Consider the following 27957-nt stretch of genomic DNA (forward strand, 5'->3'; position numbering starts at 1 on the left):
TTGGCATTATCGGTGTTTTGTGGGTTTTTGCTTAACGTCAGTTTTTCATGACAAAGGGACTAGTTCTGTCTTGTTCACTGCTGTATCCCCACAGCCAGCACACAACCTGGGCTGGGAAGAAGTCAGGGTTGTGAAACTTAGTGACAAAGCTAACATGATCTTTTAAAAATAAAGTCAGAAAATAACAAGAGTTGGAGAGGATGTGGAGAAATAGGAACACTCATTCATTACTTGTGGCAGTGGAAAATGGTGCAGCCGCTGTGGAAGACACTTTGGTGATTCCTTAGAAAGCTAAGTGTAGAATTACCATATGACCCGGCAATCCCGCTTCTAGATATATACCGCAAAGAATTGAAAGCAGGGACTTCAACAGATATTTGCACACCAACGATCATAGCGGCATTATCCACAATCGCCAAAAGATGGAAACAACCCAAGTGTCCATCAACCGTTGAACGGATAAATGATATGTGGTATATACATACGATGGAACATTATTCAGCCATAAAAAAGGAATGAAGTCCTCATACATGCGACAACATGGATGAACCTTAAAGTCATCATGTTGAGTGAAATAAGCCAAATACAAAAGGACAGATACTGTATGACCTCACTGATTTAAAATAATTAGAATAAGCAAACCCTGAGAGTGAGAATCTAGAATACAGGGTACCGGGGACAGGGTGGGGATAGGGAATGGGGAAGTTAAGGCTTAAAATGTACAGGGTTCCTATTTGGAATAATGGGAAATATTTTGATAATGGATGTTAGCACAATATTGTGAATATAATTAGCATCATGGAAATATATGCTGAAATGTGGTTAAAAGGGGAAATATTAGACTATATATATAGTAATAAAATAAAATTTTTAAAAAATCCATGGAAGTACACGACAGAAACAGTGAACCCTAAGTTAAACGATGGCCTATATTTAATAGTACAATTATAAAAAATGTGCTTTCGACCATTGTAACAAATCTTCTACACCAATGCAGAGTGGTGGTGGTGGGGTGACACATGGGAATCCTGTATTTTATGCAGGATTTTTCTTTCTCTAAGAAAGAAAGAAAAAGAAATCAGATTACGGCCCCTGCTTCAAGCCCTCTGATGGCTTTCTGTGCCACTTAAAATTCAAAGTCCTCACCTGTTTGGCCCTGGTTCCCAGGCATTTGTCCTCCTGTCCTTGTCATCTCTCCCAACCTCCCCCTCACCTCTGTAGCCACACTGGCCGCCTCCTTCTTCCTCCAAACTTGTTCCCACACACACACATTTCCACATCCAGCCCCCCAGGGTTCCGTTTGTGTTCAGACCCAGCCCTGGGTCTCGCAGATGGTCCCATCTGCCCCGGGCCACACCAGTTGTGCCAGTTTGGATGTATTCTGTCCCCCAAAATGACAAGTTCTTTGACGCAATCTTATGGGGGCAGACATATTAGTGTTGATTAGGTTGGAACCTACTGATTGAGTGTTTCCACGGAGATGTGACTCAATCAACATGGGCAAGACCTTGGATTGGATAATTTCCACGGAGGTGTTACCCCACCCATTCAGGGTGGGTCTTAATTGAATCACTGGAGCCGTATAAAAGAGCTGACAAACAGAAGGAGCTCAGAGCTGCAGCTGAGAGACACTTTGAAGAACACACAGGAGCTGAGAGAGGAGCTAGAACACAACCCGGGATCAGCAGACCCCAGCCACATGCCTTCCCAGCTAACAGAGGTTTTCCGGACGCCATTGGCCATCCTCCAGTGAAGGTACCCGATTGCTGATGTGTTACCTCGGACACTTTATGGCCTTAAGACTGTAACTGTGTAACCAAATAAACCCCCTTTATAAAAGCCAATCCATTTCTGGTATTTTGCATAATGGCAGCTTTAGCAAACCGGGCATCACTGGTAGTGGGTCAACCCCAGGGGAGAGAGAGCAGAGCCAGAGACATGGGGGGGCCGGTGGTTGTAAACAGAGTTTTATTGATGGGGAGGGGGCGCTGGGGGAGGCAAACTCCAGAGCTGGGTTCAGGACCCAGCAGGCCACGTGGCATGCATGGCCGGCTGGAGGTCAAAGGGGAGAGGTCACAAGTGGACAAGAGGCACGAGGCCCTCCGACCACGCCAGGGCTGTATTTACAGGGGGGCCCTGCCCGCCTTCGCCACCGTGCCCCCCAGACCCCCGAGCCCTTTAGACAGCTGCTGCTAAAGTTACTTCCTGGTGGGGGGTGGCCCTCCCCAGCTCCTGACCTGAAACCCCCCTCCTTTTGCCCCCTTCCCTCGGCAGAGGTGGGGTTCAAACCGCTCACCAGCACGTTGGAGGCCCTGGGCTTTCCGGAAGGCCCGGCATCGGCTCAGCCAACGCGGAGGCCACCGGGGCCGCCCCCAACTTGCACGCACGCCACACGCACGCCAGCAGCAGCCCCTCGTGGGCACGCCCACGCACGCCCCCTCCTCTCCCCAGCCCCTCGCACACATCACGGCATGCACACACACACACGCACACGCACACACGTACACACCAAGGGCCTGCGTCGAGGAGGGGCCTTTTGGGGGACGGAGGCGGTGAGGGACGGGGGTGAGGGGTGTGGGAGCTTGAGTCCACGATCCCGGCTCCCCCAAAACCACTCGCCCCCCATCCCGGGGCCACCGCCACCCCGAGAACGGAGTTGTGCAATTGGTTAGAAAATGCCAAAGAAACCAAAACCGAAAAAGAAAACAAAAGTCTACGCAGAAAGTCAACTTCAAGTCCAAAGTAAACGTTTCCCACTCACCCCAGCTCCCCCACCCCACCCCAGAAAACCGTCTCAGCACGTCCTGCGGCCCAAGGTGGCGGGTGGAGGGGTTGCTGAGTGCGTTGTGCTTCCGTGTGGCAAGTGGGGGACCCCCACACAGGTGGGGTGGGGGCGTCGTGAGCACCCACTCGGAGCCGGGCCGGGCCCGGCGATCCACCGCTTCTCACTCCTGGTTCGCGTGGCCAAGGCGTCGGGGTGTGGGGTGGGGGGCTCCCCCCGGTCTAGGGTACCGGGGGGGCAGTCCTGTCCGTCCCCCCGTAGGGGAGGAAGTGGGCCAGGTCCGTGCCCGGCCGGACGTGGCGGCCGCGGTGGCGATCGCCGGGCCGGCCCTCGCCGCTGTTGAACGTGTGCGTGCGGCGCAGGGCGGTGGCTGGCGGGCCCTGGGTGCCCACCCGGCGCAGGCTGCCCGTGGGCGGGGGGCTCCAGGGCCGCGGGAGGCCGTCGGCCACTGAGCCTGGGTCCGAGGGGCCCGTGGGCGCCGACACAACCCGCCGGCGGTCCGGGCTGGCACGGGGGGTGAGCGGGAAGTCGCCGTGGATGGCGCGGCCGGGCCGGGTGGCGTAGACGCGGGCATCGGTGCCCGGCTCGCCCACCGGGGACTGCTCGGGAGCCCGGGCTGGTGCCAGCAGGAGGAGGGAGGAGGAGGCGGAGAGCAGCGGGTGGCCGTGGTCCCAGCCGCGGGGTCCGAGGGCGTGGGTGTGGGGGTGCGGTGTGGGCAGGCGCTTCTGGGGCAGCGGCGTCTGCTCGGGTGTGGGCAGCAGCACCGCGTCCAGGTCGTGCGGGCCTCCCTGCAGCAGCGTGGCCTTGGCCCAGCCGTTCTGCATCAGCGGTGCCAGCAGGGCCTCGGGGGGACCCCCGGGACCCCCAGCCCGGCCCCCGGGGCCGCCCGCCCGGCGCTCGCCCAGCCGGCTCACGCTCAGCACGGCCTCGCCCCCGCCGTGCGCCAGGATGGCCTCTTTGTCCTTGCGCCGTGCCAGCTCCCGCCGTTCCCGGAGGCCCACGAACCAGCCCACGCTGAAGCCGGACACCACGGCGCCCACCACGAAGGCCGCCACCGACGAGGTCACCAGCAGGTTCACCGACACCAGCCCGGCCCGCTCCTCGGAGAGGCTGGCCCGCAGGAGCCCTGGCCGGGGGGTGCCCGTGAGCGCGGCTGTCTGTCTGTCCGCCCCACCGCGCCGTCTGTCCTCCCTGAAGTTTATCCGTCCGAGAATGCCCCTCTGTCCCCTTTCTTGGCATCTCTCTGTCCCCTGGGGTCTGTCCGTCCTTCTCGCACCCCACCCCCGACACCTGCCGAAGCCCTGATGAAAGCCAGTCCGTCTGTCCGTCTGGGCACGGGTGGCAAAGGGCAGGGAATCGGGGGACCCCAGGCCTCCTGCCCCTGCACCCTCCTCTCCGCCCCACTTACCTGTGCAGTCCCCCAAACCTGAGGTGCTGGCCCCAGAGATGTCCTGCTCAAAGGTGGCTCTGAGAGGGGCGGGGGGAGAGGCAGGGTCAGCTGAGCCCCCACTTGCGGGGCTGGTGGGCAAGGCTCGAGGGGCGGACCCCGGACATGGGGACAGGCCAGACACACGCCCTGCCCCCGCCCTGCCCCCCAGTACCTGGTGCCGGGGCTCAGGAAGACACAGGAGCTGTCGGGGGCCCATCCACAGTAGGGGTCCTGGCTGCCGATACAGTTCCTAGAGCAGACGCCGGGAGGGGGGTCAGCATGGGTCCCGATTTACAGACAAGAACACTGAGGCCCAGGGGAGTTAACTCTGTCCAAGTGGTGGAGCTGGGATGGGAGCCCGAGCAGGCTCGCCACGGATTTGTGGGGGACACCAGGGGCTCCCACGGAGCCCAGGTGTGAGCCAAGCTCCCGAGGTGCAGCTGCCCTTTCTCCCCCTTTCGGAGACGGGAAACAGCCTCCTCCTTGGCCACTGACCTCTGCTTCTGCCACCCCGAAGTCCACTCTCTAGGTGGCAGAAGAGAGAGCGCTTAAAAGTGTCAGTCAGGGCCTGTCCCTCCTCTGCCTACAACCCTCTATAGCTCCCACCTACCTCAGGATAAAAGCCCAAGTTCTCCCTGTGGCCCGCCAGGCCCTGCCACAGGGCCTTTGCACAGGCTGTGCCCTCTGCCCAGTTAGCTGTTCGGTGAGACAGGATGCCTCGAAGCCCCCAGAACCGGAGCCCCCCACTCCCCTAGGGTCCTCTCCCTGCCCTGCTAACCCTGGCCAGCCCGGGGCGGGGAGATGACACTTACTTCATACACCCCGAGTGCTGCTGGCAGCGAGCCACGGGCACCCGCACCACGCAGTGGGGGAAAGCCGCCAGCAGGCCGCCCGAGGCCGCGTCCAGCTCCAGGCTCAGCAGCCGCTGCCCCGTCTCGCCAGAGCCGGCCCGTCCACACCTGGGGGTGAGCAGGCCAGTGAGCCTCGGTGGGGGGCATGGAGGGCTCGCCCCACCTGCCGGCCCCACCTACCCACCCACCAGCCTTGAATGGACCCACCTGTCCGGCCGGTAGGTCTCGAACTCCTCCAGGAAGACGCTCGGCCCCGCCGTGCCCAGGGTGCTCGCGTTGGGCCGGACGAGGAATTTGAGAACGGTGCCCGACTCGGAACCCAGGAAGACGACGGTCTGGTTGCCCCAGGGCCCGGCGCCCACGTCTACGGCCACCCGCGTCAGCTGGTGCCTGTCGGGGGGCAGGGGGGCAGGGCGGGGTCCCCTGTGAGGCTCCCCCAAGGGCTGGGCAGAATCGCCAGCCGGCCCGGTGCAAGCAGACGGCATTAGGCCAGGGCGCCCTCAGGCTGGGGGTGACATGGGGGGACTGACCTCATCAGCGTCCGCACGATCCAGGGGCCTTGGCCCAGAGAGGGCACCGCGTCGTCCATCAAGGGGTGCGTCTTTACAAAGTGGAGGATGTCGTCAGGGAAGGCGCTGGAGGCGTTGTATTGCAGGCCTGGGGCCGCACAGCACCCAGGCCTGGGTGGGGGGGAGACATGGGGGCGGTCAGGGCAGATTTGGGGGGGGCTGGACCCGCTGCCCTGCCCTAGGGGCTTCAGTATTCCCCATCCATCTAATGGGTGCGTCTGGGTCTCAGCAACGGCTAAATAAGCACTTTGAAGTCCTGAACCCCGGAACTGGGGGTCCCGGATCCCCCCCCCAGGGCAGAGGGGGCTCTCACCGGGGCCGCGGCACCTGATCCTCCGGCACAGGTGTCCAGATGGTCTCGGGGGACTTCTGCTCACGGAAGCGGCCTTCGAACACGGCGGCCACCTGCGTCATGTCGAAAGCGCAGACGGCCGAGCCGGGGATGCTGGGAGAGGGGGGACAGTGTGGTGAGCCCGGGGTGAGGGGCCCACCGTCTCGCACAAGCACGTGGAGGTGCCTCGTCCTCTGGAGCTGTGAGAACACTCGAGCCCCGGAACCAGATTTGGCTCCCTTACTCTGACCCTGTCCCTCTCCTGCTCTTTAAACTTCCATGGCTCCCTAGGGCTCTCAGGATAAAGTCCAGGCTCCTCTCCATGGCCCCATCAGGCCTTGCACGATCCGGCCTGTCCCCTTCCTGCTCTCACTTCCTCCCGCTTTCCCCCTCGCTCCCTCCACTCCAGCCCCACGGGCTTCCCTGCTATGACTTAAAACACACCAAGCTCATTCCAGCCTCAGGACCTTTGCATCTGGTGCCCCCTCTTCCCTCTCCCTCCATCTCACACCCATCAAAGCCTAACTCCAACGTTGCCTCCTCCAGGAAGCCCTCCAGCTCTCCTCCCCCAAATGCAGAGCTCTCGTCTGCCATCTTCTCAGCTCTGACCAACGGATCTTAGCATTCCGTGTCTGGCTCTGTCCCAGGACCCGGGGGATAACTGATGAGAGAATCCAGGACCTCTCTTCTCACGTTCACCTGTGCTGGTTTGAATGTATTATGTCCCCCAGAAAAAGCCATATTCTTTGATGCAGTCTCGTGGGGCAGACGTTTTGGTGCTGATTAGATTTGCATGGAAATATGCCCCACCCAACTGTAGGTGATAACACTGGTGAGATATTTCCATGGAGGCATGGCCCCACCCATTCAGGGTGGGCCTTGATCAGTGGAGCCATATAAATCAGCTGACTCAAAGAGAAGGAACTCAGTGCAGCTGTGAGTGACATCTTGAAGAGGAGCTACAGCCAAGAGGGACACTTTGAAGAAAGCACAGGAGCTGAGAGAGTAGCTGCAGATGAGAGACAGTTTGAAGATGGCCATTGAAAGCAGACTCTTGCTCTGGAGAAGCTGAGAGAGGACAAATATCCCAAGTGCAACCAAGAGTGACATTTTTGAGGAACTGCAGCCCAGAGAGGAACGTCCTGGGAGAAAGTCATTTTGAAACTAGAACTTTGGAGCAGACGCCAACCATGTGCCTTCCCAGCTAACAGAGGTTTTCCGGACACCACTGGCCATCCTCCAGTGACAGTACCCCATTGCTGATGTGTTACACTGGACACATTATGGCCTTAAGACTGCAACTTTGTAACCAAATAAACCCCTTTATAAAAGCTGATCTATTTCTGGTGTTTTGCATCCTGGCAGCATTAGCAAACTAGAACACCAGCCAAGCCCCCCAGTCCCCCAGCTCCAGTGGCCGCCTGCTGACCTGTTGCTGGGGGTGGAGAAGACGGCGAGGACCACGGGCTGGCCGCCCAGGCTGACCACCCCGGTGACGGCCTGCAGCACGTTGAAGTAGAAGTGGGAGTCCCCGGGCACCGAGCAGTTGAGTCGCGCCTTCAGAAATGACGTCCACTGCTTCTCCAGCACGCGGGGCGAGCCCCCCATGTCGTTCTTGCACACCCGGGCCACGCGGGACACCACTACCTGCGTGGGATAGTAGCCAGATGGGGGGCCTGAGCCCTGCGCCCCGGAAGGCCCACCCGCAGGCCATGCCGCCCACCACCCCGGCCAGAGGGAGGAGTCTGCCCCTGGCTTCCTAGCGGAAACATGGGGATGAAGATGACTATGATAACCGTAATGCCCGACAGGTCTACCCATCGTCACAAGAGGAAACCCTATGAGGGAAGGTCTACTGATGTCCCTGTTGTATGGATGGGAAAACTGAGGCACAGAGAAAGAGAAGTAATCAGCCCAACATTACACTGGTAGTAAATGGCAGACTGTGTGCTCTTAGCTACTGCCTGTCTACTGGATGGATGGATGGAGGGGAGAGGGATGGAGAAATGGATGGAGGAATGGATGGAAGGATGGAATGGATGGGTGAATAAAGTAGATGGAGGGAGGGATGGATGAGGAGATGGGAAGGTGAATGGAGGTAGGAAGGGATGGATAAATGGGTAAGTAGAAGAATGAATTGTTGTATGGAGAATGAATAGACAGATTGGTGAACAAATGAGTTGGAAGGAAATAATGATGGATCGATGGCTAGACGGATGAACGGATGGATGGTGGATGAGCAGATGAGTTGGGTGAAGGGTGGATTGGGGGATGAACAGATGGATGGATGAGTAGATGGATGGATAGGTGGATGGTGGATGGATGGACAGATGGATGGATGGTGATGGATGGATGGATAAGTGGATAGGTGGAAGAAAGGATGATGGGTGGGTGGAAAGATGGAATGGATGGGAGTGGATGGAGGGAAGGATGGATGAAAAGATGGGAGGGTGAATGGAGGTAGGGAGGGATGGATGAATGGGTAAGTAGAAGAATGAATGGTTGTATGGAGGATGAATAGATAGATGAGTAAACGAATGAGTTGGAAGGAGATAATGATGGATCAATGATTAGACGGATGGATGGTGGATGGATGCATGAGTTGAGAGGAAGATGGATTGGTGGGTGAATGGATAGATAGATGAGTTAGTTGATGAGTGGATGGGTGGATGGTAGATGGAGGGATGGATAGATGGATGGATGGATGGTGGATGAATGGATGAGTTGAGAGGAGGATGGATTGGTGCGTGAAAGGATAGATAGATGAGTTAGTTGATGGATGGATGGGTGGATGGTGGATGGATGGATGGATGGTAGACGGAGGGATGGATGGATGGATGGATGGTGGATGAATGGATGAGTTGAGAGGAGGATGGATTGGTGAGTGAAAGGATAGATGAGTTAGTTGATGGATGGATGGGTGGATGGTAGATGGATGGATGGTAGATGGAGGGATGGATGGATGGATAGTGGATGAATGGATGAGTTGGGTGGAGGATGGATTGGTGGGTGAATGGATGGACGAGTAGACGGATAAATGAATCAATGGAAGTCCAGGTGGGCTGAGGAACAGAGAGATGGGTAAGTAGGAGGGTGGCTGAGTTGGAGGGTAAGTGGGTAGATGCATGGACAGTGGATGAAACCTGGATGAAGGGATGTAAGTGGATGGTAGATGGGTGCATGAACTGGTGACAACCAAACACACCAGGCCTGAAACCCAGGGGTATGTCTGACTCCAGATCAGTGCCCCTCACTCAGGGCTGTGTGCCCTAAGGGGGCTCCATAAAGGTCTTCCAGCTTCGGGGGCCTGGGCCTGACCAGAAGGGAGGGCCTGAGGATCAGAGGTGGAGAGTGGGACCCTCTCACACCAGGTGGTTTCATGGCTCTGCCTCTGCTCCCCATTTCCACAATCAGAGCCTCTCAGCTCCGTGCCCCATTCTACAGGCCTGTTGGGGGAGAGAGAGGGCCTTACCTTCTCCAGGTAGTTAAACTCCATGGCAATCTCTCGGAAAAAGAAGTAGACATGGCTGCCCCACTCCACTGCATGGACAAAATAGGGCTCTGTGGGAAAAGAGGGGTCAGAACCGACATGACAGAGGGGCTTCTGATCTGGGAACACATCAGCCTGAGTGGGTGCTTTTATAGTGAAGGGGGGATCTAGGCTGATTATTCAGAAAAAATTAAGTGAATTCAAACTTTCGTTTTGTTTTGGTGGGCAGTCAGAAGCCTAAACTCACTGTTGCCTACCCTCACAAACATTAGAATCTACTATTTTTTGTTCCCTTCCTCCCTACTTCAAGCTCCTATAGACCTATTTTGGGCTTCTAAGCCACCTATTTCCAGCAAGTTCTACTTTCAATTTAGCATATCTTTCCTCTAGCCTTCTCTTTAAAGGGGCCAGTAGGCTCCAAAGATAAGGGAGACCCCTCCCTGGCTTCTGCAGGACTCTTATTCTGGTGGGGGGATTTGCTGTCAGTCAGCCCCGCCAGTTCCACCCTTACTACCCCTGCCAGCCCCACCTTTGAACCATTTGGAGTCGTGTTTCACCGTGCGCAGAGTGGGCCGGTCCCCGAGGCTGCGATAGATGACAGCGTCAATGGCCAGGAAGTCAGTAACGGTGGCTGTAAAGAGCATCCCATCTAGGGGTGTGGTTCAGGGAGAAGGCATGCGAGAGGTCAGATCTGGGGGGCCAGGGGCTGGGTGGGTCCCGACTCACTTTTGCCAGACTGAGCTCTGGTCCTAGGTGAGCCCCCAGCCCTGGGCCGAGCCCTAATCCCATCCAAAGCCCAACTCTGGCAGATTCTGCCCATGCCACAGCACAAGCATGTCTGAAACGACACAGACTCCAGGAGTGGAAAATGCCAGGCCTCCTCCCGGGCTGGGGCCCCACCTGGACGGTCAGTTGCTAACTGGAGCACACTCACCAGAGAAGAGGGCGACGTTGGCGTGTTTGGGGTCGTACGGGCAGCGGGCCATGCCACTGATGCTGTCCCCGAGGGGCTGTAGTGTGTCTATCTGCAGATGGGACCCGAGCATGAGTGACAGGGCTGCTGGGCACACCCGGCAGCCCCCCAACTCCCCCAGCCCCACCCAGGCTCCACCACGAATTGCTGTGTGACCTTGGCCAGCCATTTAACCTCTCTGGGCCTCAGCTGCCTGATCTGCAAAATGGATCTAAGAGTCGGGGATACCGCCTAGCATTATTGTGAAGTTTTGCCTTAATTTTAAAACTGGCTTGTGGCTTAAGTCGCTTGACTTCCCTGGTGCCCCACCCGGCCGCGGGCCGCCTCTGGAGACCAGTGCCTGCTATTCGGCTCTGTGGAATGGGGAGGGTGTGCAATCCAGGAAGGCTTCCTGGAGGTGGTGACCCGGCCTCACTGGGCCGCTGAGCAGGGTGCCCAAAGGGGAGACTCACGCTGTAGTTGGCGCACACGGGGTTGAAGGCGTTGGAGCCACACACGAAGAGCGTGGCCTCATCGCGGAGCAGCAGCACCTTGACGAAGTTCCGACACTCGCCCTGGGTGGGAGCGAAGTGGGAAGCGGGGTGTGGGGCGTGGCCCGCTATGGGGCGTGGCCAGAGCAGAGGGCAGAGGCGGGGCTTTGCTGGAGGAGCCAGGAGGGGCAGGGTGTGGGCGTGGTTGTGTCCGGCCCTTTGGGGGCGTGACCACGGCTGAGGCAGAGACTGGCAAGCACGGGGGCGTGGCCACTTCTAAGGGCGTGGCCAGAGCGGGGAAATGCGTGGGTGGAGCATGGCCGTGGCTGAGTACCACTTCGCGGCGTGGCCAGGCTCTGGGCGTAGCCATGGCGACAGCATCCTGCCGCAGCCTCACCTCCTGCTTGCCCTTCATGTGGCACACGTTGATGTCGCTGGGGTTGGAGGGCCAGGTAAGCTTCTGGGGACAGAGGGAGCTGGTGAGGGGAGCGGGTGAGGGGGGGGTCCCCAACAGCCCCAGGGACCCCGGCGGGGCAAGATCGCCACCACCTGGCTCCCCAGCGCAGTGTGGGAGCCCCTGGCGCTGCCCCCTCCTCTCCTCCCCCACCCCCTCTCTCCCCTCCCCTCCCTCCTGCACCCCCTCCTCACCCGCTGGTACCGCAGCTCCATGGATGTGGGGGGCTCCAGCTCCACCCGGTACAGGCTGTCCCTGGGGTGGGGAGTGGAGTTAGTGAGATTGGGGGCCTCTGAACCCCCTCCCATCTCCCCACTCCCACTCTCTGTGTTTTATCCTCCCCAGATGTTGTGTGCAGCATGGAAGTTGCACAGACACCCCAAAACCTCTGCCCTAGAGCGGGCCCCCACATGCTTCCACACACCCCAGCACACCCATTCCCCCTTTAGATGCCACTTCCCGCCCTCCGGGGTCACCCCACGCCAAGAGCACCCACCACGATGAAGTGTCCAGGCCCCCCCACCCCCAGCACTTCCCAGCCTCCCATCGGGGTGTCACCTCATCCCCACCCCACCCGCAGAAAGTGCCCTGGACAAGGTCACTAGTGACTTTGTGTTGTTAAATCCAGTGACCAATTCTCCATCTTCCTCTCCCCTGGGCTGTGTCTGACTCCCACCCCTTCTCCCGACAGAAAACACTATCTTTTGGGGGACCTTGGACCCCGTATTTGCCCAGCTCCTTCTCCCCTCTCCCAGCACCCCCTCTTGGTCTCCCTGTCTCTCCATTAGTGGCCCCCAGGGCTGGGTCCTCGGGCCTCATCCCTCCCCCACCCACACCCTCCCAGGGGTGACGTCTGCACCCTGACAGCACCCGCTTCCCGCCTCCAGCTCGGCCCCCAACCCTGAGCTCGGCTCAGGGGCCAGCTACCCCTCGATGTCTCCACGTGGGGGTCTCATGGGCTGTCACCCTCAACAAGAGCCCACTGGGCCCTGGCCATTCCCCAAACCTGCTCTTCCCCCTTTCCCCTCCCCCCCCCGCTCCAGCCCCATCACCAGCAGGGACCCCTGCAGACCCTGCCCTTGTCCCCAGACTCCCACCTTGCCCCCCACACTCTGTCCTTCCTGCAGCAGCCAGATGGTGCCTGTGAGCGCGGAGTCAGGGCCATCCCTCCTCTGCCTACAACCCTCCATGGCTCCCACTTTCCTCAAGGAAAAATTCCAAGTCCTCCTGCAGCCCACCAGGCCCTGCACGCCCTGCCCCGTCCCCTCCCTGCCCTCCCCTCCTTCTTCTCTCCCCCTCGGCTCACTCTGCTCCTGCCACACCAGCCTTCTCGTTGTACCTCAATTCTGCCAAGTTTTTCCTGGCCTCCGGACCTTTGCAAATGCTGTTCCCTCTGCTCCGAATGCCCTTCCCCAGGTTTTCCCGTAGCTCGCTCCTCATCATGTGCTTTAGCTTGTATGCCACCTCCTCAGAGAAGCCCTCCGTGACCACCCTCACGGCAAATCCCAGGCTCCCATGTTCGTGGTTATTTACTGGCTGACCGGACACCCCCACCCACAAGGCCTGGGCATCTAGACACCAGGCTCCCAGCACCCTTGAAAATCCCACCCCAGGGACCTAACAGTCTCCATCAGGCAAAGCCAGAACTCGCAGCCACCACTCCCCTCCACCTGGCCCCCCTACCTGTCCCCGATGAACAGCGTCCTGTTGACCCGCAGCATCCGCTGGATGTTGAGATCGTCAGCACCCTCCGTGGGGGTCAGGCGCCCCGGCCCGCTGCCCACGAACACGGGATAGTGGTTCAGATCTGGGGGGCAGGGTGGGGAGGGCTGTGAGCCAAGGCCAGGAGAGAGTGTTGTTGGGGGGGGGGGACCTGGGGAGGGGACAGCAGACCCAGCTGCCAAGCCACACCCGCCCTCGCGGCCCCCCACCCCCACCCCCATGGGCCCCCCACTCACAGTCCCTGGGGGCCACGCTAAGCGGCGGCGGCTCCTCCGGGAAGAGGCCGTGGGCGCCCCCCAGTAGCAGCAGCAGGAGCAGCAAAGCCGGGCGGGTTGGGGGCGCGCGCGGGGCCCGCATGGCGAGGGCCGGGCGGCGGCAGGTGACACCTGCGGGAGGGAGGCGTGGAGGTGAGCGGCGCTGCCCTGCAATCCCGCCCGGCGCCGGCAGAGGGCGCGCGCGAGCCGCGGCGGCGGCGACTGCCCAACCCGCCCCCTCCAGGAAACTTCCGCGTTGGGAGAACAGTAAAAAAATAACAATGATAAACATAATAACACCTAGCACTTATTTAATGATCAGAACAACATTATGACCAGGAAACGGCTTCAAGCAGAAATGCATTCGGTAATTAAAATTAATAAAAATAATAATGAGACACAGGATCCCAAAACATGTATCTAAACATTTTTAGAATTAAAACAATAAAAATCTAAAAATCCAAGGCTGAGAAAAACAAATCAAGGACTCTTCGAATTTCAGGAACCACAATCTGGGATTCGCATAACTTTAGAATGACAGAATGTTCCAGAAGGCCAGGGGCCCTATAGGTCTGACTTCCTTTCCAAGTCCAGCCTTTCCGTCATCTGCTCAAATATCTCCAGTGACAGGCCCCTCGCTAATCGCACTCCTGTTCACTGTAACTCCGGAGAACCTTCCAGGTTGTGGAGCGCAAAGCCCTTAAATGATCATCTGGTTGGTGGAAGCGGGAGCAGAACCCACCCTCCCTCGAGCTCAGCCCTCAATACCCGAGGCCCCTGCTTGGGGCACCCCCTACCAGAAAAGGATGCAGTCTGGGTCCGAAGAGCCCCCCAAAAGAAATCTGGCAGCCTCATCCTTTTGGGCAGCCTCGGTCAAGCCCCGTGCCTCAGTTTCCCTGTCTGAGCACCAAGGACATCTCCGAATCCTGCCCTGGCCTCCTCGTGGCTTAGGGATTCTGAGCCCCAGAAGGTGAAGTTGATACCAGATCATGGGCCCGGGACTGCCCGCCTCCGAGCACTTAGGGCCAGAAAACAGGAAGACCTTGCGTGGACCATCAGGCTTCCGCTCCGTGGCCCCAAATTTCCAGGATTTGTGACTCAGCGGATGCACAGATCCCACGTGTGTGTGTGTGTGTGTGTGTGTGTGTGTGTGCGTGTGTGTGTGTGAGAGGCACAGCCCTGCCTCCTTACGGGCTTCCTTCCCCGGCTCCTCCCCTGCTCCGCAGTCCTCTGTGGCTCCCAGTGACCCCTGAGTCCCAGCCAGAGCCTCTGCTGAAGCATTCCAGGCCCCCCATGTGTCAGCCATCCCTGCTGCTGCCTTCCCTCCATCCTCAGTGCCACGTGCCCCTTCAGCCACCTGGATCAGCCCAACCTCTGTGCCTTTTAACCTGTGTTTTTATTAGAAAAACGTTTAACCTAAGAAATTTTAACACAACAGCTGTCAGTGCGGGATTGTGACTGGGTGCAGGGCTCCAGAGCCAAGCTGTGAGGCTTCCAATCCCAGCTGTGTGACCCTGGACCAGTTGCTTCTCCTCTCTGGGCCTCAGTTTCCTCCTCTGTAAAATGGAGATGTTAAACAGTACCGCCGTCGTGAGTGAGGCTGGGTGGTTTCTAGGCATTACTTCTTGGAACCCCTCAACAGCTCTAGCAGCCTTGGTGGGACACAAAGCTCTTTTTGCAGACAGGGAAACTGAGGATCAGATTTGGGGGGGCAGGGGTGCCCCTGCCAGAGAGAAAGTGCCCAGCTCACAGATGACCAGACTGAGGCTCCGGATCAAGACAGGTTTTCCTGCTGGTTTTCTTAACTTCATGATAACAGCAACCTGAGGCTGAGAGTGGTATTCATTTCCTGCCTGTAGCCACAGCTGCCCCCCTCCTGCTCCCCAAGTCCAGCCTGCTGCCCCCCAACCTCAGGAATCTTCTCTTGCCTCAATCCTTCTCCTTCCAGTTCCTCCACTCAGGGATGGCTCCATCATCCTTGAGCTGAGACCCAGATGTCATTCTCACCTCCTGCCTTCTCCCTTCCTCCATGATCCATGGCCAGGCTCCCCTCCTCCTACCTGGTTCCCAGTCCCCAGTCCTGCTCACCAGAGAAGGAATCTTTCTAGAATGCAAATCTGGCCTGTCCCTCCCCTGCTGTAGATCAGGGTTTCTCACCCTTGGCACTGTGGATATTTGGGGCCGGATCATTCTAGGGGGGTGGGGGGCTGCCCTGTGCATTGTAGGATGTTGGCAGCGTCCCCAGTCTCCACTCACTCGGTGCCAGGAGCACCCACCCCCTCCAGGTGTGACAACCAAAAAATGTCTCCGGACGTCTCCCATCACTGGTCTAAACCCTTCTATGGCTTCCTATTGCCTTTGGGAGGAAATGCCAGCTCCTCCCCTCCTTCCCACCCCCACCTCTGGGCATCTGCACATGCTCTTCCCTCTGCCCGAAACATTGTCCTCCTCTCAGCAACTTGGTGAACATACTCTTTGGGTCTTGGACACCTCCTCCAGGAAGTCTTCCCAGATCAGCTCCCAGGCTGGGTGAGGGGGCCTCCTCCAGGTTCCCACAGTGTTTGTTCGGCCCCTGTCACTGCCCTAATCACCCTCTGCTGTAACTGCCTGGTTAAGGGTCTGTCTGTCCCCCGGGACTGTGAGCCCTGACAGGACAGGGTGGGTCTGTTCACCACCATGTCCCCAGCATCCATCCCCAAGCTGCTACATAGTAGCAGCTTAATAAATTTAAAGCCCTTGTTACGTGCCAGGCATTGCTGTGAAGTACTTAAAGTGACTCATTTTAATCCTCACAACGCACCCAAGAGGTCCCTTACACAGATGGGGAAACTGAGGCACCAAGGAAGTCACTTCCCTAAGGTCAGGAAGTGGAGGAACCGAGCCTGGAACCCGCTCACTCAATCAGCATCAGTTATTTCACTGACAAAGCAAAGCCAAACCCCAAATGCTCTGGCCTCAGTTTACCCACTCGCCCATCCCTCTCCCATCCTGGGGGGTTACCGGAGGCCTCAGCGGCCTTCCCCCTCCATCCCCCAAGGCCATCTGCTTGTCTCCATGAAACTTGAGGCGCCTCTGCCAGCAGCCACCCGGCGCCCGCCTGCCTGGAAGCGGCCCCACCACCTGCCGGGAGCACCTGGCCACTGGGGTCACCAGGCAGGGAGCCCCGGGGACACTCGGGCGTCCACACATGTGGCTGCCCACGGGGTGGGCAGAGACAACCAGGCCCTCAACAGGCGTCCCTGGGGGGGCAGAAGGGACAGTTGCCAACTCGCCACCCCCACACTGTGCAGTGCCTCCCTGCCTGACACCCCCAAACCAGCTCCCCAACCCTTTGAGCACGGCCCCATTGTAGAGCAGGAAGGGGAGCCAGAGAATTTCCATCCTCGGCTTCCCTCCCACCTCCCCAGGCCCCCCCTGGGTTCCCCCGACTCCCACCTGCCCCATCCCAGGGGTGTCGTCCGCTCTGGGGCATTGAACCCCATCTGCACCCTGACGGCACCTGCGCCCTGTCTCCAACCCAGGGTCTTCCTGAGCTCCGAACTCGGGGCCCAGCTGCTTCTCCAAGTCTCTACATGGGGGTCCCACACTGCACCCCGGTTTCCCCCCAAACCACACCGTCCCCACAATGGTAGCTCTGCCATGGGTTTAAATACCCCATAGAACATTCCCTCCCACCTGCCTTTCCTTCTTCAAGCCAGCATGTCTCAGTGATTTTTGTGCTGTCGCTTAAATATAAATTTTAGGATCAAATTATAAGCTCCCCAAACCGAAGACGAGTGAAGCAAAAACCTGTTGGGATTTTCGCTGGAATAGCGCTGAATCTGTAGATTGAATTGGGGGGAATTGACAGCTGGTTCCCACCCTCCTGCCCCCCTCAGCCTGCTCAATCCATGTTGTCCCAGGTGCTCAGGCCAGACCTAAATCGGGGACCCCCTACTCCCCTGCTCCTACCTCACCCCCCCCGCCACACACAATCTTCACCCCTACATCCAATCCCAACAAATCCTGTTGGCTCAGAGTTCAAAATCTATCTAGAATTGTCATCCCTTCACAGTCCCCACTTGGGTCCAACCCCCATCATTTACCTCCACCCTGGTCCCGGGCCCCCACAGTCAGTTCTCCCCACAGCAGCCAGAGGGCGCCTGTGAGACTGAGTCAGGGCCCGTCCCTCCTCTGCCTACAACCCTCCATGGCTCCCACCTTCCTCAGGGGAAAAGCCCAAGTCCTCCCTGCAGCCCACCAGGCCCTGCACGCCCTGCCCCGTCCCCTCCCTGCCCTCCCCTCCTCCCGCTCTCCCCCTCGCTCCCTCCGCTCCAGCCAGACAGGTTTTCCTCGTGGTTCCTCCAACATGCCAGGTCCGTCCTGCCTCAGGGCCTTTGCACAGGCTATTCTCTCTGCCTGGAACACTTGTCCCCCAGACAGCCCATGATTCCCCGGCTCCCCATGCTGATGGCTTTCTGGGCGTTGCACAGTTTCCAAGGACCCCCATTAATTGTGAGGTCTCCTCACCTTCCCACCCTGTCCTGCCCAGCCCGGCCTCCCTGGCCAAGTTGGGGAAACTGAGGCCCGGAATGCAGGCTGGGCAGATGACACAGCCAACTGAAAAGCCTTAGGTGAGGAGAGTGGGTTCCAGAATCTCCTGACCTGGGTTCAAACCCCAGCTCCGCCTCTTATCAGCTCTGCCACCTCAGTCGCTGCCCCTCTCTGGGCCTCAGTTTCCCTATCTGCAAAGTGTGGGTAATAGTAAGTCCAATCCTAACGGGGCTGTTATGAAGTGGAAAGGACGTAATCCGAGGCCAGCAACATCCAACGGAAATGCTGTGCACGCCCCGTGTGAAACTTTCTAGAAGCCACATTCAAAAGGTGAGAAGAAACCATTGTTAATAATATGTTTTAATTAAGCCAACAGATCTGAAATATTACTTCAGTACGTAATCAATATATTATTTCAACACGTAATCATTATAAAAAATATTCCTGAGGCAGTTCATGTTCTTTTTTGTGTACCAAGTCTTTGGATTCCAGCGAGTTTTCAAAAAATATCAACCACGTTCCAAGCCGGTGCCGATGGATTGGACCATACACTCCCCTGGCACATGTCTGCGGGCAGGGAGGACCCCTGCACACTCTCTACCCTAGCAGGGAAGTTCTCCTTTCAATCTATCTTAAATCCCTCTTGCTTTCAGAGGCCACCAGCAGCTAGAGGCCTGAGGGCTGGGGTCTTGAGCCCTCCTCTGCCCGGGTGTTCCCAGCCTGGGTTTTGAGATGCCCTGGAGGGGCAATGCCCACCCTTCTGTATTCTCCTCTCTGATCCCCACCCAACCAAGCAACTCCCTTACTGTGCATCCCAAGCTCGGCTCAGACCTTGCCACTCCCCTGCTCAAAGGCCTGCCATGGCTCCCTAGCACCCTACAAAATAGCCAAATTTTGCACCTTGACATTCAAGGACATGTCACACCCTGGGGCTGATTTAGCCTTCCTCTGTCCCTCACCTCCTGCCAGGCAGGATCAAAACTCACTAGTCCCACCTGCAGGAAGTTGCCCAGGCTTTCCCCCTGCCAGGGGGACCTTCTCAGCGTTCTCAAAGCCCAGCTGCCCCCAGGACGCAGCCCCAATCACCCAGACATAGTTATCTCACTCTCTCCTCAGCCCTCACAGCCAGTCACAAGGCAAGGCTATGTGCCTAGGTCCCCTCCTCCAGGAAGCCTTCCCTGACTGCCCTGGGTGAGCACCAATTTCCCCGGGCCATGGTCCCATCCTCGACTCAACCCCAACCTCAGTGAGCTGGAAATGACTCTGTCCAGCTCTGGCTCTCTGTATCCCAAACCGAAAATGATTCTTCATTCATTCAAGCAATTATTGAGTGCCAGCTGTGTGCCAGACACTGTTCCGGGCACAGGTGACAAAGCAGGGACCCAGAGGGCCCCAAAGTCCTGCCCTCGTCAGGCTCCCAGTCCGGGAGGGAGAGAAGGTGCACACGTTACCCAACGACAGAACTCGATAACTTCTGACAATGATAAGCGCAATGACGAAAATGCGTAGACAGTTGCAAGAGTGATGGGGAACGGGCTACCGCTTCAGCAGGTGGTCAAAGGGAAACTGCTTGAGCTGAGGCCTGAAGGTTGAGAAGGAGGCGGCCATGAAGGTGTCGGGAGACAGGGTGCCCCAAGTGGAGCCTGGAACCTCCCACAGAACAGCAAGGTGAGGGTGAGAGGGACACACAGAGAACCCCTGGGCTTTCCCCCCTTTCCCAGACTGAGCCATGATTTTCTTGTCTGTAAGACAAGGCACCAAAATAGGGCCTAGTAGATGTTTGTTCACTGAATGTTAAATGACCTTGGTGGGTGACCTTGGGCCAGCAACTTGCCCTCCCTGGGCCTCTCCGTGCCACGGCTGGGGCCTCGGTAACCCAGGACCAGCTTCAGAGCCCCTGTTTCTCCACCTGCCCTGCAAGGATGGGGGTGGGGTGCCCCTCTCCAGTTCCATAGAAGGTGCTGCCCATCGGCCCGTCCGTCTCAGCCATCCCGGGATTCCACTCCTGGGCCTGTCATCCCCAGGGGGATCAAGTAACCGGCCCCTGCTCCGGCCCGGTCTGGTTACCAGCTCCGCTTACAGCTGCCTCCTCCAGCTGCCTTCGTGGCCCCGTCACAGCCCAGCTGGCCTCCCGGAGCTGTCTAGGAACTTGACAGAAAGGCTAGAGGGAGTCTCTGGGGCCCAGGTTGTGGCTGGGAGGAGAGGCCCCTCATACCCCCAGTGTCCACTCAGTGCCTAACTCGTCCCTCTCCAACCCGGGTGGCTGCCAGTGAATGAGTCTCCTGGGTCCTCAGCAACCTGGGCCTCAGTTTCCCCATCATCGAATCCCCACCTTTGGCAGGTTTTCAGGAGTAAATCAGCTATGCATAATAGATGCTTGATAAACTGTGCTCGCTGCTGTGCAGTCTGGGGTTTGTCCCTTTCCCTCTCTGGGCCTCTGCTTCCACCTCTAAAATGGGAGCAAAGATTTCAGCTCCACGGGGGGGCAGGGCGTCTCGGTCACTGCTAGAACCCCAGCACCCAGGACAACAAATCCTGGCCGGACAAATGTCCCACAAAGGCGCCCTCCTTATAGAGTAGCAGCAAGGAAGTGTTCAAACTTCTTGAGAATCTCCTGTGTGGCCACAGCTGGGAACTCAGCCGAGACCAGCATCTAAGGGTGCTAAAGGTTTGGCACAGAGCCAGGCATGCAGCAAACACCCAATTAATGCTGCGCCTAAGAGGCTGACACCTTCCACGCACACTTCCCAGCGCCCTGAGAGGGCAGGGCTTTCAAATACTATCCGCTAAGACCCTGCACCGTGCACCAAGCTCGTTTCACGCCTGAGCCAGCCCGATAAAGCAGACACCAGAGCCGCCATTCCCATTTCACAGAAATGGGATCAGAGAGGTTGAGCCACTTGACCAAGGTCACACAGCACATCAGGGATGTACCAGGGATTTGAACCCAGGCCGCGGGGCTCTCCTGCATCTCACTAACATTTACTGACTGCTCAGAGTGTGCCGTCTCCCCAGGAGGTGGGACAGCCTTCCTGAACCTTTTGTGGACGAGCAAGCGGAGGCTCAGAGTGGCAACCCCTGTCCCAAGGCCACACAGTGAGAGAGCCAGCAGGGAAACAAGGAAGCAAGGAAACAAGGAAGCAAGGAAGCAAGGCAGGATTCAAGTGGGGGACACGGGCAGGTCCCCAGGGCTCCCAGCCCAGATGGGGGCTGGAGGGGGGGCTCCTAGGTAATTAATTTTAATCACTGTTTGGAAATTGGGCCGCCAGGAGGCAAATCGGAAGCAGCAACTTGTAATTAGGAGTGGGGAGGGGGGGAGGCTTTCTCGGCTGCTGTCACCACTTGGGACCCATTCAGAGGAAATTAAAGTGTCATTTATACCCAGCGGGTAATTAAGGGGCCGGGAGGGGGGTCGCCTGAGGGGACTGAGGGTTCCGAGGGAATCCAGGATGGAGCTGGGATTGGGGGGTCCGGGCACCCACAGGTTCCCAGGTAAAGGGTTCTTGGAAGACTTGGGAGCAGAGAAGTAACAGGCCCTGTGCCTGGGTCAATTTGGAGGAATTTGGAGGATATTGGGGCCCAGTTTTGGGGGACAGAGGGGACTAAGGTTCTGCTCTAGGGGGCTCCAGTTTGGGGAGTACAAAGAAGAGAGGGCCCTGCTCTCAGGGTCTTCAATTCAGAGGCAAAAGACGGGGACCCTGTCCCCCTGACTCGGGGTTCTGGAAGCCCTCCCCTCATCATGGCTGACCGGCCCCACCCAGTATTCCCAGAGCAAGAGGTCCAGAGGAGGGGCGCCGCTGACAGATGCTGGGAGGGGAAGGTGGGCAGGGCCAAGAGCTGCTGGGAAAGGAAAACCTGGCGAATGAACTCGGAGAAGACAAAGGCGGGAAATAGGTCCCGGGAGAAGGCCCTGGGGTCAGAGTGGACCACAAGTTGGGGTGAGTCAGGGTTCAGGAATGGCCGAGAGGCAGGCAGAGTGACGTCATGCTGGGGGATGGGGCGTGAGAACTATGCTACGCTGGAGAAAATACTAGGGGCAAGGGTCCTACGCTGATCTACCAGGTGACCTTGGGGAACTTGCCACCCCTTTCTGGGCACCGTTTCTCCTCCCCAGGGCCTGGGGCTCAGATCTGCCAAGGGGAACAGCAGTAAACACTCAGAAAGCCGCCACTGTTATCCCGGTGGGGTAGATGGGAAGGGATGCTTCTCACTATTTTACAGGTAAGGAAACTGAGGCCCAGTGTGGGCAGTTCTGTGCCCAAGGTTGCAGAGCTGGGATTTGAACCCGAGCCATGGAGGTCCAGGCACCACACTTCGGAGCACCCTGTCCCCAGCCCTTCCCCACATCCATCCACCCTCCTCCAAAATCCATCCTGGCTTTGCCACTTCTTCCTCACCTCCTCTGTCTCTGCCTTGCTGGCCCCCTCATCTGGACCAGTGTAGTCGCCTCCACCCTGGTCCCCAGGTTCCTACCCTCGTCCCCCAAACAGTCTGTTCCCCCCACGGTGGCCAAAGGCGCCTGTGAGTGCCTGAGTCAGGGCCCATCCCTCCTCTGCCTACAACACTCTGTAGCTCCCACCTACCTCGGGGGAAAAGCCCAAGTCCTCCCCGTGGACCACCAGGCCCTGCACGCCCTGCCCTGACCCCTCCCTGCCCTCCCCTCCTCCCACTCTCCCCCTTGCTCCCTCCGCTCCAGCCCCACGGGCCTCCTCGCTGCTCCTCTAGCACCCCAGGCCCAGGCCAGCCCCAGGGCCTTTGCATGGGCCATTCCCTCTGCCTGGAGCTCTGTTCGAGAACAGAGTTCTCTCTTCCTCTCCTGGCCAACTCCTTCCCATCTTTCAGGTCTCCTTAGCTCAAATGTCACCTCCTCAGGGACACTTTCCCTGACACCCTCAGCTAAAGCAGCCCCACCCTTCTCAGCCACATGACCCAGTTTTATCATCTTCTGGGCGTTGATTATACCTGATCTACCTGGTTTATTTCCCAGTTGGTGTCCGGGTCCCCACCTGGCATATAGTAAAGGCTCATTAAATATGTGTCTACCCAGCAGATGAGAGCAGAGCTCCAAATGAGACATGGGTCGAGACCCCAAGTTTCTGCTTTGCAAAGTTATTCCCTTTTCTAGAATAAGGAAAAAGCAGGACTCTCCCTGACATGGTAACTGCATCCTCTTGATTAACTGCTGGAGGGAGAACAGCACCCCCATTTTACAGATGGGGAAACTGAGGCTCAGAGCGGGGGTGTGAGGAGTGTGTGAAGAATGGGATTTAAACAGGTGAGGATGACCAATTGTTGGGGCGGTCTCTAAGGGCAGAAATTCAGAGCAACTGTCACAGCTGCCCAGAGGCTCTGATTCTTTGGCCCCCTGGGAAGGGATGGGGCCAGGACTCATGGAGGGAAGGAAGTTCTTCTGTCTGAAAACATATAGGCTCCCTGGTGAACTCCTATACATCCGTCACAGCCCTACCTGCAGTGCCCACCTTTGAAGCATCTTCCCTGATTCACCAGGCAGAGCCCAGTCCCTCCACTCTAGCCCCTCACCAGGCAGAGCCCAGTCCCTCCACTCTAGCCCCGACCCCACATAGCTGGGAGGGCCTGTGTGTCTAGCTGTTTGTCCCTCACTTGCCTGGAAGTCCCTTGAAGCACCAGGGCTAAAGCCTCTCTCTCTGGGATCTGAGCATCACCCAGCATGGGGCAGGGCATAGGGAGCTCCCTGAGAGTGTTTGTTGACTGACTGCTCTCCCCAGATGCCCTGGACCAGGTCTCCCTCAGGGCCCTGGACCACCATCCTCTTCTGGGCTCCTAAAGTTGACAAGTTCTCTCCTAGGTCTATCCTTGGAAGGCAAGCGCAGCGGGATCCAGGTGCATCCTGGGAAACGTAGTCCTCGTGGGACCAGGCTACCTTCCCAACAGGCCCTGTACCCTGGGGACAGATGGGAAAGGAGCCTCGAGGGTGCCTGGTGGGGGAACCCGTGACCCTGCCCAGAGGGAAGTAAGAGGAGATCCCAGCCTACAAGTTGTCTCCTGAACGCCTGCCACTTTACCTGGGTGTCCCTAGAGGAGAGAATGAATGACTTTGATAATAAATAGAATTAGGTGGCTCGGGCCCAGGCTCCCTATCATACAGGACCCAGGCTCTGACAGCCAACCCCTCACTGTTCCCCCAAGCCCTCCCTCCACAGACAGCTCCCCAGATGCAGGCAGCTGGGGCCAGGACTACCTTGAGCCTCAGTTTCCCTGATCGCAGCTAAACGAGGATGGAAAGGGGAGAGAGTCCATAGAGGCCAAGAGGAAGCCACATCATCAGGACTTGGAGGAATCAGAGCCCCATAAATGGCTTCTAATTTCAGGATCACAGTATTTTAAATATTATATCAGCTCAGAAAACCCAGAGCACTCAGAAGTTGCAAAGAAAAATACAGGGTCAGTGGTCCCGAGCAAAATCAGAATTATTTTTCTGGGATTCTGGAAAGATGGCCGTCCAACCCCACTTGCCTGCCTCCCAGCACGGGCAGCTCACCACCTCTTGAAGAAGGTCAATTGATGTCCACAAGCCTGTCTCCTGGGAGCTACCCTTTCTCACGGCTGCTTAAAGTCTGAAACCTTCTTTATGTACCTCCCTGGCTCTAAAACCTTCCATGGCTCCCCATTGCCCTTAGGATAAAGCCTGGCTTCTCAGCTTAGCATTTTCTCAGGTCCCATTGCTCATTGCCCCCAACCCTTGAAAGAGTCCAGACCCTCAGGGCTCCCCCAACATGCCCCACCATGGCCATCCTTGCCATCCTTCCACCTGCTTGTCCCTTCTCTTCTTGGCAAAATTGTTCTCATCCTTCAAGCCCAGTGCCAGCATCCCTTCCTCCAGGCAGCCTTCCTTGCTTGCTCTATCCCAGTCCTGACTGCTGGCCTGGAGTCTCTTCGGGCTCCCAGCATTGCCCAGCAAAGACCAAGCACAAGGGACAAGGCTGTGCCCAGGGGTCGGCTGGGGACACCCTCCCTCCCAGGAGACACATCCTCCATCCCGCGGGGACCCAGCTCACCTGTCCCGCCGGCTGACGTCAGGGTCACCTTTGCAAGGACAGTTTGATTTCTATCTTCCAGGCCCAGCTCCAGATAACCCCTCCAACTCCCGCTTCCAGTACCAAACCCTCCTGTAGCTGAATCTCCAGAACCTTCTTAGCCCATTGGACAAAGGTGAGGACCGAGGCCCAGGGAGGGTGGGGGAGGGAAGCAAGGCCCCTCCCAGATCACTCAGAACCTCGACTCGCAGCCACGTCACTCCAAAGCAGAAGATAACAGGGATCCTAAGACCTGCACCCGTGGGTGCTCAGCTCTGGTAGAAAGCAGGTGGGAATTGGAGGTTATATCCAAACATTCTAGGCAGATTTCTCTCTGCCTCCTCTCTCTCCATTCAAGACCTGCAACCAAAGAGACACTCCTGGGGAGACTGCAGCCCAGAGAGGGCCAGCAACCTGCCTGAAGTCACACAGCGTAGCCCCTCATCTCAGCCTTCTCCTCTATCGTTAATGTTTTTGAAGAGGTGTGGGGCCTTGGAAAGCTCCAGATCGAATTCCCAGCCAGCCCAGGTTCAAGGGCAGCATTTGGCTAGGGGCAGGGAAACAATAGGGCATCTGGGTGTCAGCTGATGTGGGGGCTCCCAGGGCTGGAGAAGCCTGCCTTCCCTCCCCACACACTCTGCCTCAGTTTCCCCCAGTCCAGGGTGGATAGGCTCCAGTTTAGCAAAACCCATGTCTGTCTACCACCTACCCAAAGCCCAGAGGTCTCCCGTGGGTTAGGACAACCCCCAAAACAACTTCCCCGAGAGCTGGGGACCCCTTTGAGGTAGGTCCTGGCCCCACCCGCAGCCCCCTGCCACCTTCCCACACCCTGCATGCTCCCTAAATAGATTGAAAACAATTGTCCAGCTACATCCTGAAATTCTGTCTTCTAAGAGAAACCCTAAGTTGCAACAGTATGGGGGATAGGGGCTGGGGGTGTCAGTGGGGGAGGGGAGACCCCAGACAACCTGAACTTTCTTTCTGCAGAGGGAGTCTGGACACTTTGAGAAGTTGAGGGAACCCAGAAAAATATATGAACAAATGCAATTTTGCAAATGGGGCAGAGGTCTCATTCAGCAACCCCAAATTCCCTCCCGGTTCTTCTTTCTTAAACCCAGACTTCCAAAGCTGGGGGGTCCAAGCCCCCGTTCCCCTCCAGACTGAGGTTCAAAGGTGACAACCTCAGGCAGAGGATGACAAAGACATGAGCCAGAGAGAGTCAAATCAGGGGTGGGGGGCTGGAAATTCCACCCACCCACCCCCCAATCCCACACCAGCCCCCGGGGACTCTGCAAACACTCCCAGCCCCAGCACCTACCCATCCGGGCCAGAGGCCGGGGTTCCCTACGGCAGCGGCCCCTCTGGGAGGCGCCCCAAACCCGGAGGGCGCCTGCAGGCAGCCAGCAGGATGGGGGGTACACGTGACCCTCGCCCCGGGGACCAATCAGCGGCTGCGGGGGCCACACTCGGCGCCCCTGCCACCACCACCGCCCGGCGCTCTCGGGGAGAGACGCTCTCTTTGTCCCTTTGTCAGCTCTTGGGGGGCCCCCGAGCCCCCCCCGGGCCCCGTCCTGCAGCGGAGTGTGTGTGGGGGGATCCGGACCAGCCGCCCCCCCTACCCCCCACCGCGGCCCCTTCTCCGCGCCCGGGGCCCTGGGGCTCGTTTTGGGCCGGGCAGGCGCCTGGAGAGGTTCAGGGGCGCCCAAGGTGCGGCGGCTGGACCGCGGAGTGGGGCGAGGGGGCCTCCCGGGCGCCGGGACCCCCCACACCCCCCCAGGCTCGCCCTTGTCTTAGTTCCCAGGGTCCCGCCCCCCAAAGCCCCCTGTCCCCCAGCCAAGAGGCCCCCCTGTCCGCCCTGAACCCCCCACCTGGGCCCAGATCCAGCTCCCCAGCGGCGCAGCCGCAAGCCCCCATATTGTCCCTCCTACAGCACCCCCCCCACCCCCGGACAAAATCTCCACCCGCCGCGGTGCCATTAGACACCCCTATTATGAAACCTCATTCGGCGCCCCAGGCCAAGATCCAGCCCCTTCCAAAGCGCTGCTTCTAGGGCCCCCACTTAGACCGCTCCCTACAGCGATCCTCCCCCATAACATCCAGCCCCCACCTCCCCACCCCCAGTTGCGTTGCCGATCCATCTCCCCATCCTAGCGGCCCACAAACCCCCCTCCCGGTGGCAGGGCTCTGAGCGCCACCCCCCCCACCATTACAGCGCCGGACCCCGGCACCCCGGCCGGCCATCGGGGCCCCGGGCTGCGTGCCGACGGACACCCCCCATCCCAGTGCCTCACCCAGCCCCCGCTCGCCAGACGCCCCGGGGCGCTTACCTCGGAGCCGGGGGCGCCGCGAGTGCGCGGGAGGGAGGCGCGAGGGCAGGGAGGGCGCGGGCTTGGGGGAGAAGGGGGGGTCCCGGCGCGCACCTGTCCCAGCCCGGCCGGCTCAGCCGGGCATCCCGGGGAGGGGAGTGGGGGGAGGCTGGGGGGCCTGGCTCTCTCCCCGCCCCCGGGCCCGCGGCGCGGCGATGGGGGACGGGGCTGGGGGGGTGGTTCAGCCCGGGACCCCCGCACGCTGGCGTCGGCTCCGGGGGGGGCGCTGCGCCGCAGCCGGACCCCGGGCGCGCCGCGGCCGCATCTCCTCCGCCAGCCGCGGCCGCCGCTGCGACTCGCGGCTCCGCCACCTCCGCCCCCCCCACCCGTCAGCAATCTCCCCCCCCACCACCACCACCAAAGCCGGGCCGGAGCCGCGCAAAATCCGGGCCGGAGCCGCGGCGGTGCGGAGCGGAGGGCGGAGCCGGGTGGGCTGCCGGAGGTGCTGGGTGGGGGTGGGGGGGCGATAGGAGAGGGTGGGTGGCCCCAGAAGGGAGCCCCTGCGAACTCCTGCCCCGGCCCCCTCTGGCCAGACCTGCATCCCCAGCATCTCTTCCCAATCAAACCCTCAGGGGCGATGGGGCCTCAGGGACTCGGCGGTCTCAGTGGCCCCCGTCATATACCAGTCCACTGATTCAATCCACAAGCACCATATTGAACAACCCTCATTCAACATAT

At 58.8% G+C, this 27957-nt stretch overlaps 1 protein-coding gene across 4 annotated transcripts; it reads right to left on the reverse strand.

Moving 5' to 3' along the window:
* Positions 1-1946: 1946 nt before the first annotated feature.
* Positions 1947-27501, reverse strand: SEMA6B (semaphorin 6B). Of its 4 annotated transcripts, none has more exons than XM_037824209.1 (17): positions 27241-27501; positions 13308-13457; positions 13033-13156; positions 11544-11604; positions 11293-11355; positions 10878-10979; positions 10387-10477; positions 9982-10101; positions 9435-9523; positions 7392-7609; positions 5945-6076; positions 5593-5742; positions 5270-5452; positions 5024-5170; positions 4384-4461; positions 4191-4249; positions 1947-3908 (listed from the first exon to the last, which is right to left on the reverse strand). In XM_037824209.1, the coding sequence occupies exons 2-17, from the start codon at positions 13426-13428 to the stop codon at positions 3004-3006; spliced, it is 2643 nt and encodes an 880-aa protein (XP_037680137.1). In that variant the 5' UTR covers positions 13429-13457; positions 27241-27501; the 3' UTR covers positions 1947-3003. The 4 variants fall into 4 exon arrangements, with proteins under 4 accessions (XP_037680137.1, XP_037680138.1, XP_037680136.1 ...); XM_037824210.1 differs by lacking the exon at positions 27241-27501 and adding an exon at positions 24896-24920; XM_037824208.1 differs by lacking the exon at positions 27241-27501 and adding an exon at positions 14123-14330 and having other exon boundaries at positions 9435-9502.
* Between the last annotated feature and the right edge of the window lie 456 nt (positions 27502-27957).

This window comes from Choloepus didactylus (genome assembly GCF_015220235.1).
Source record: "Choloepus didactylus isolate mChoDid1 chromosome 25 unlocalized genomic scaffold, mChoDid1.pri SUPER_25_unloc1, whole genome shotgun sequence".
In the NCBI taxonomy this organism is placed as follows: domain Eukaryota; kingdom Metazoa; phylum Chordata; class Mammalia; order Pilosa; family Megalonychidae; genus Choloepus; species Choloepus didactylus.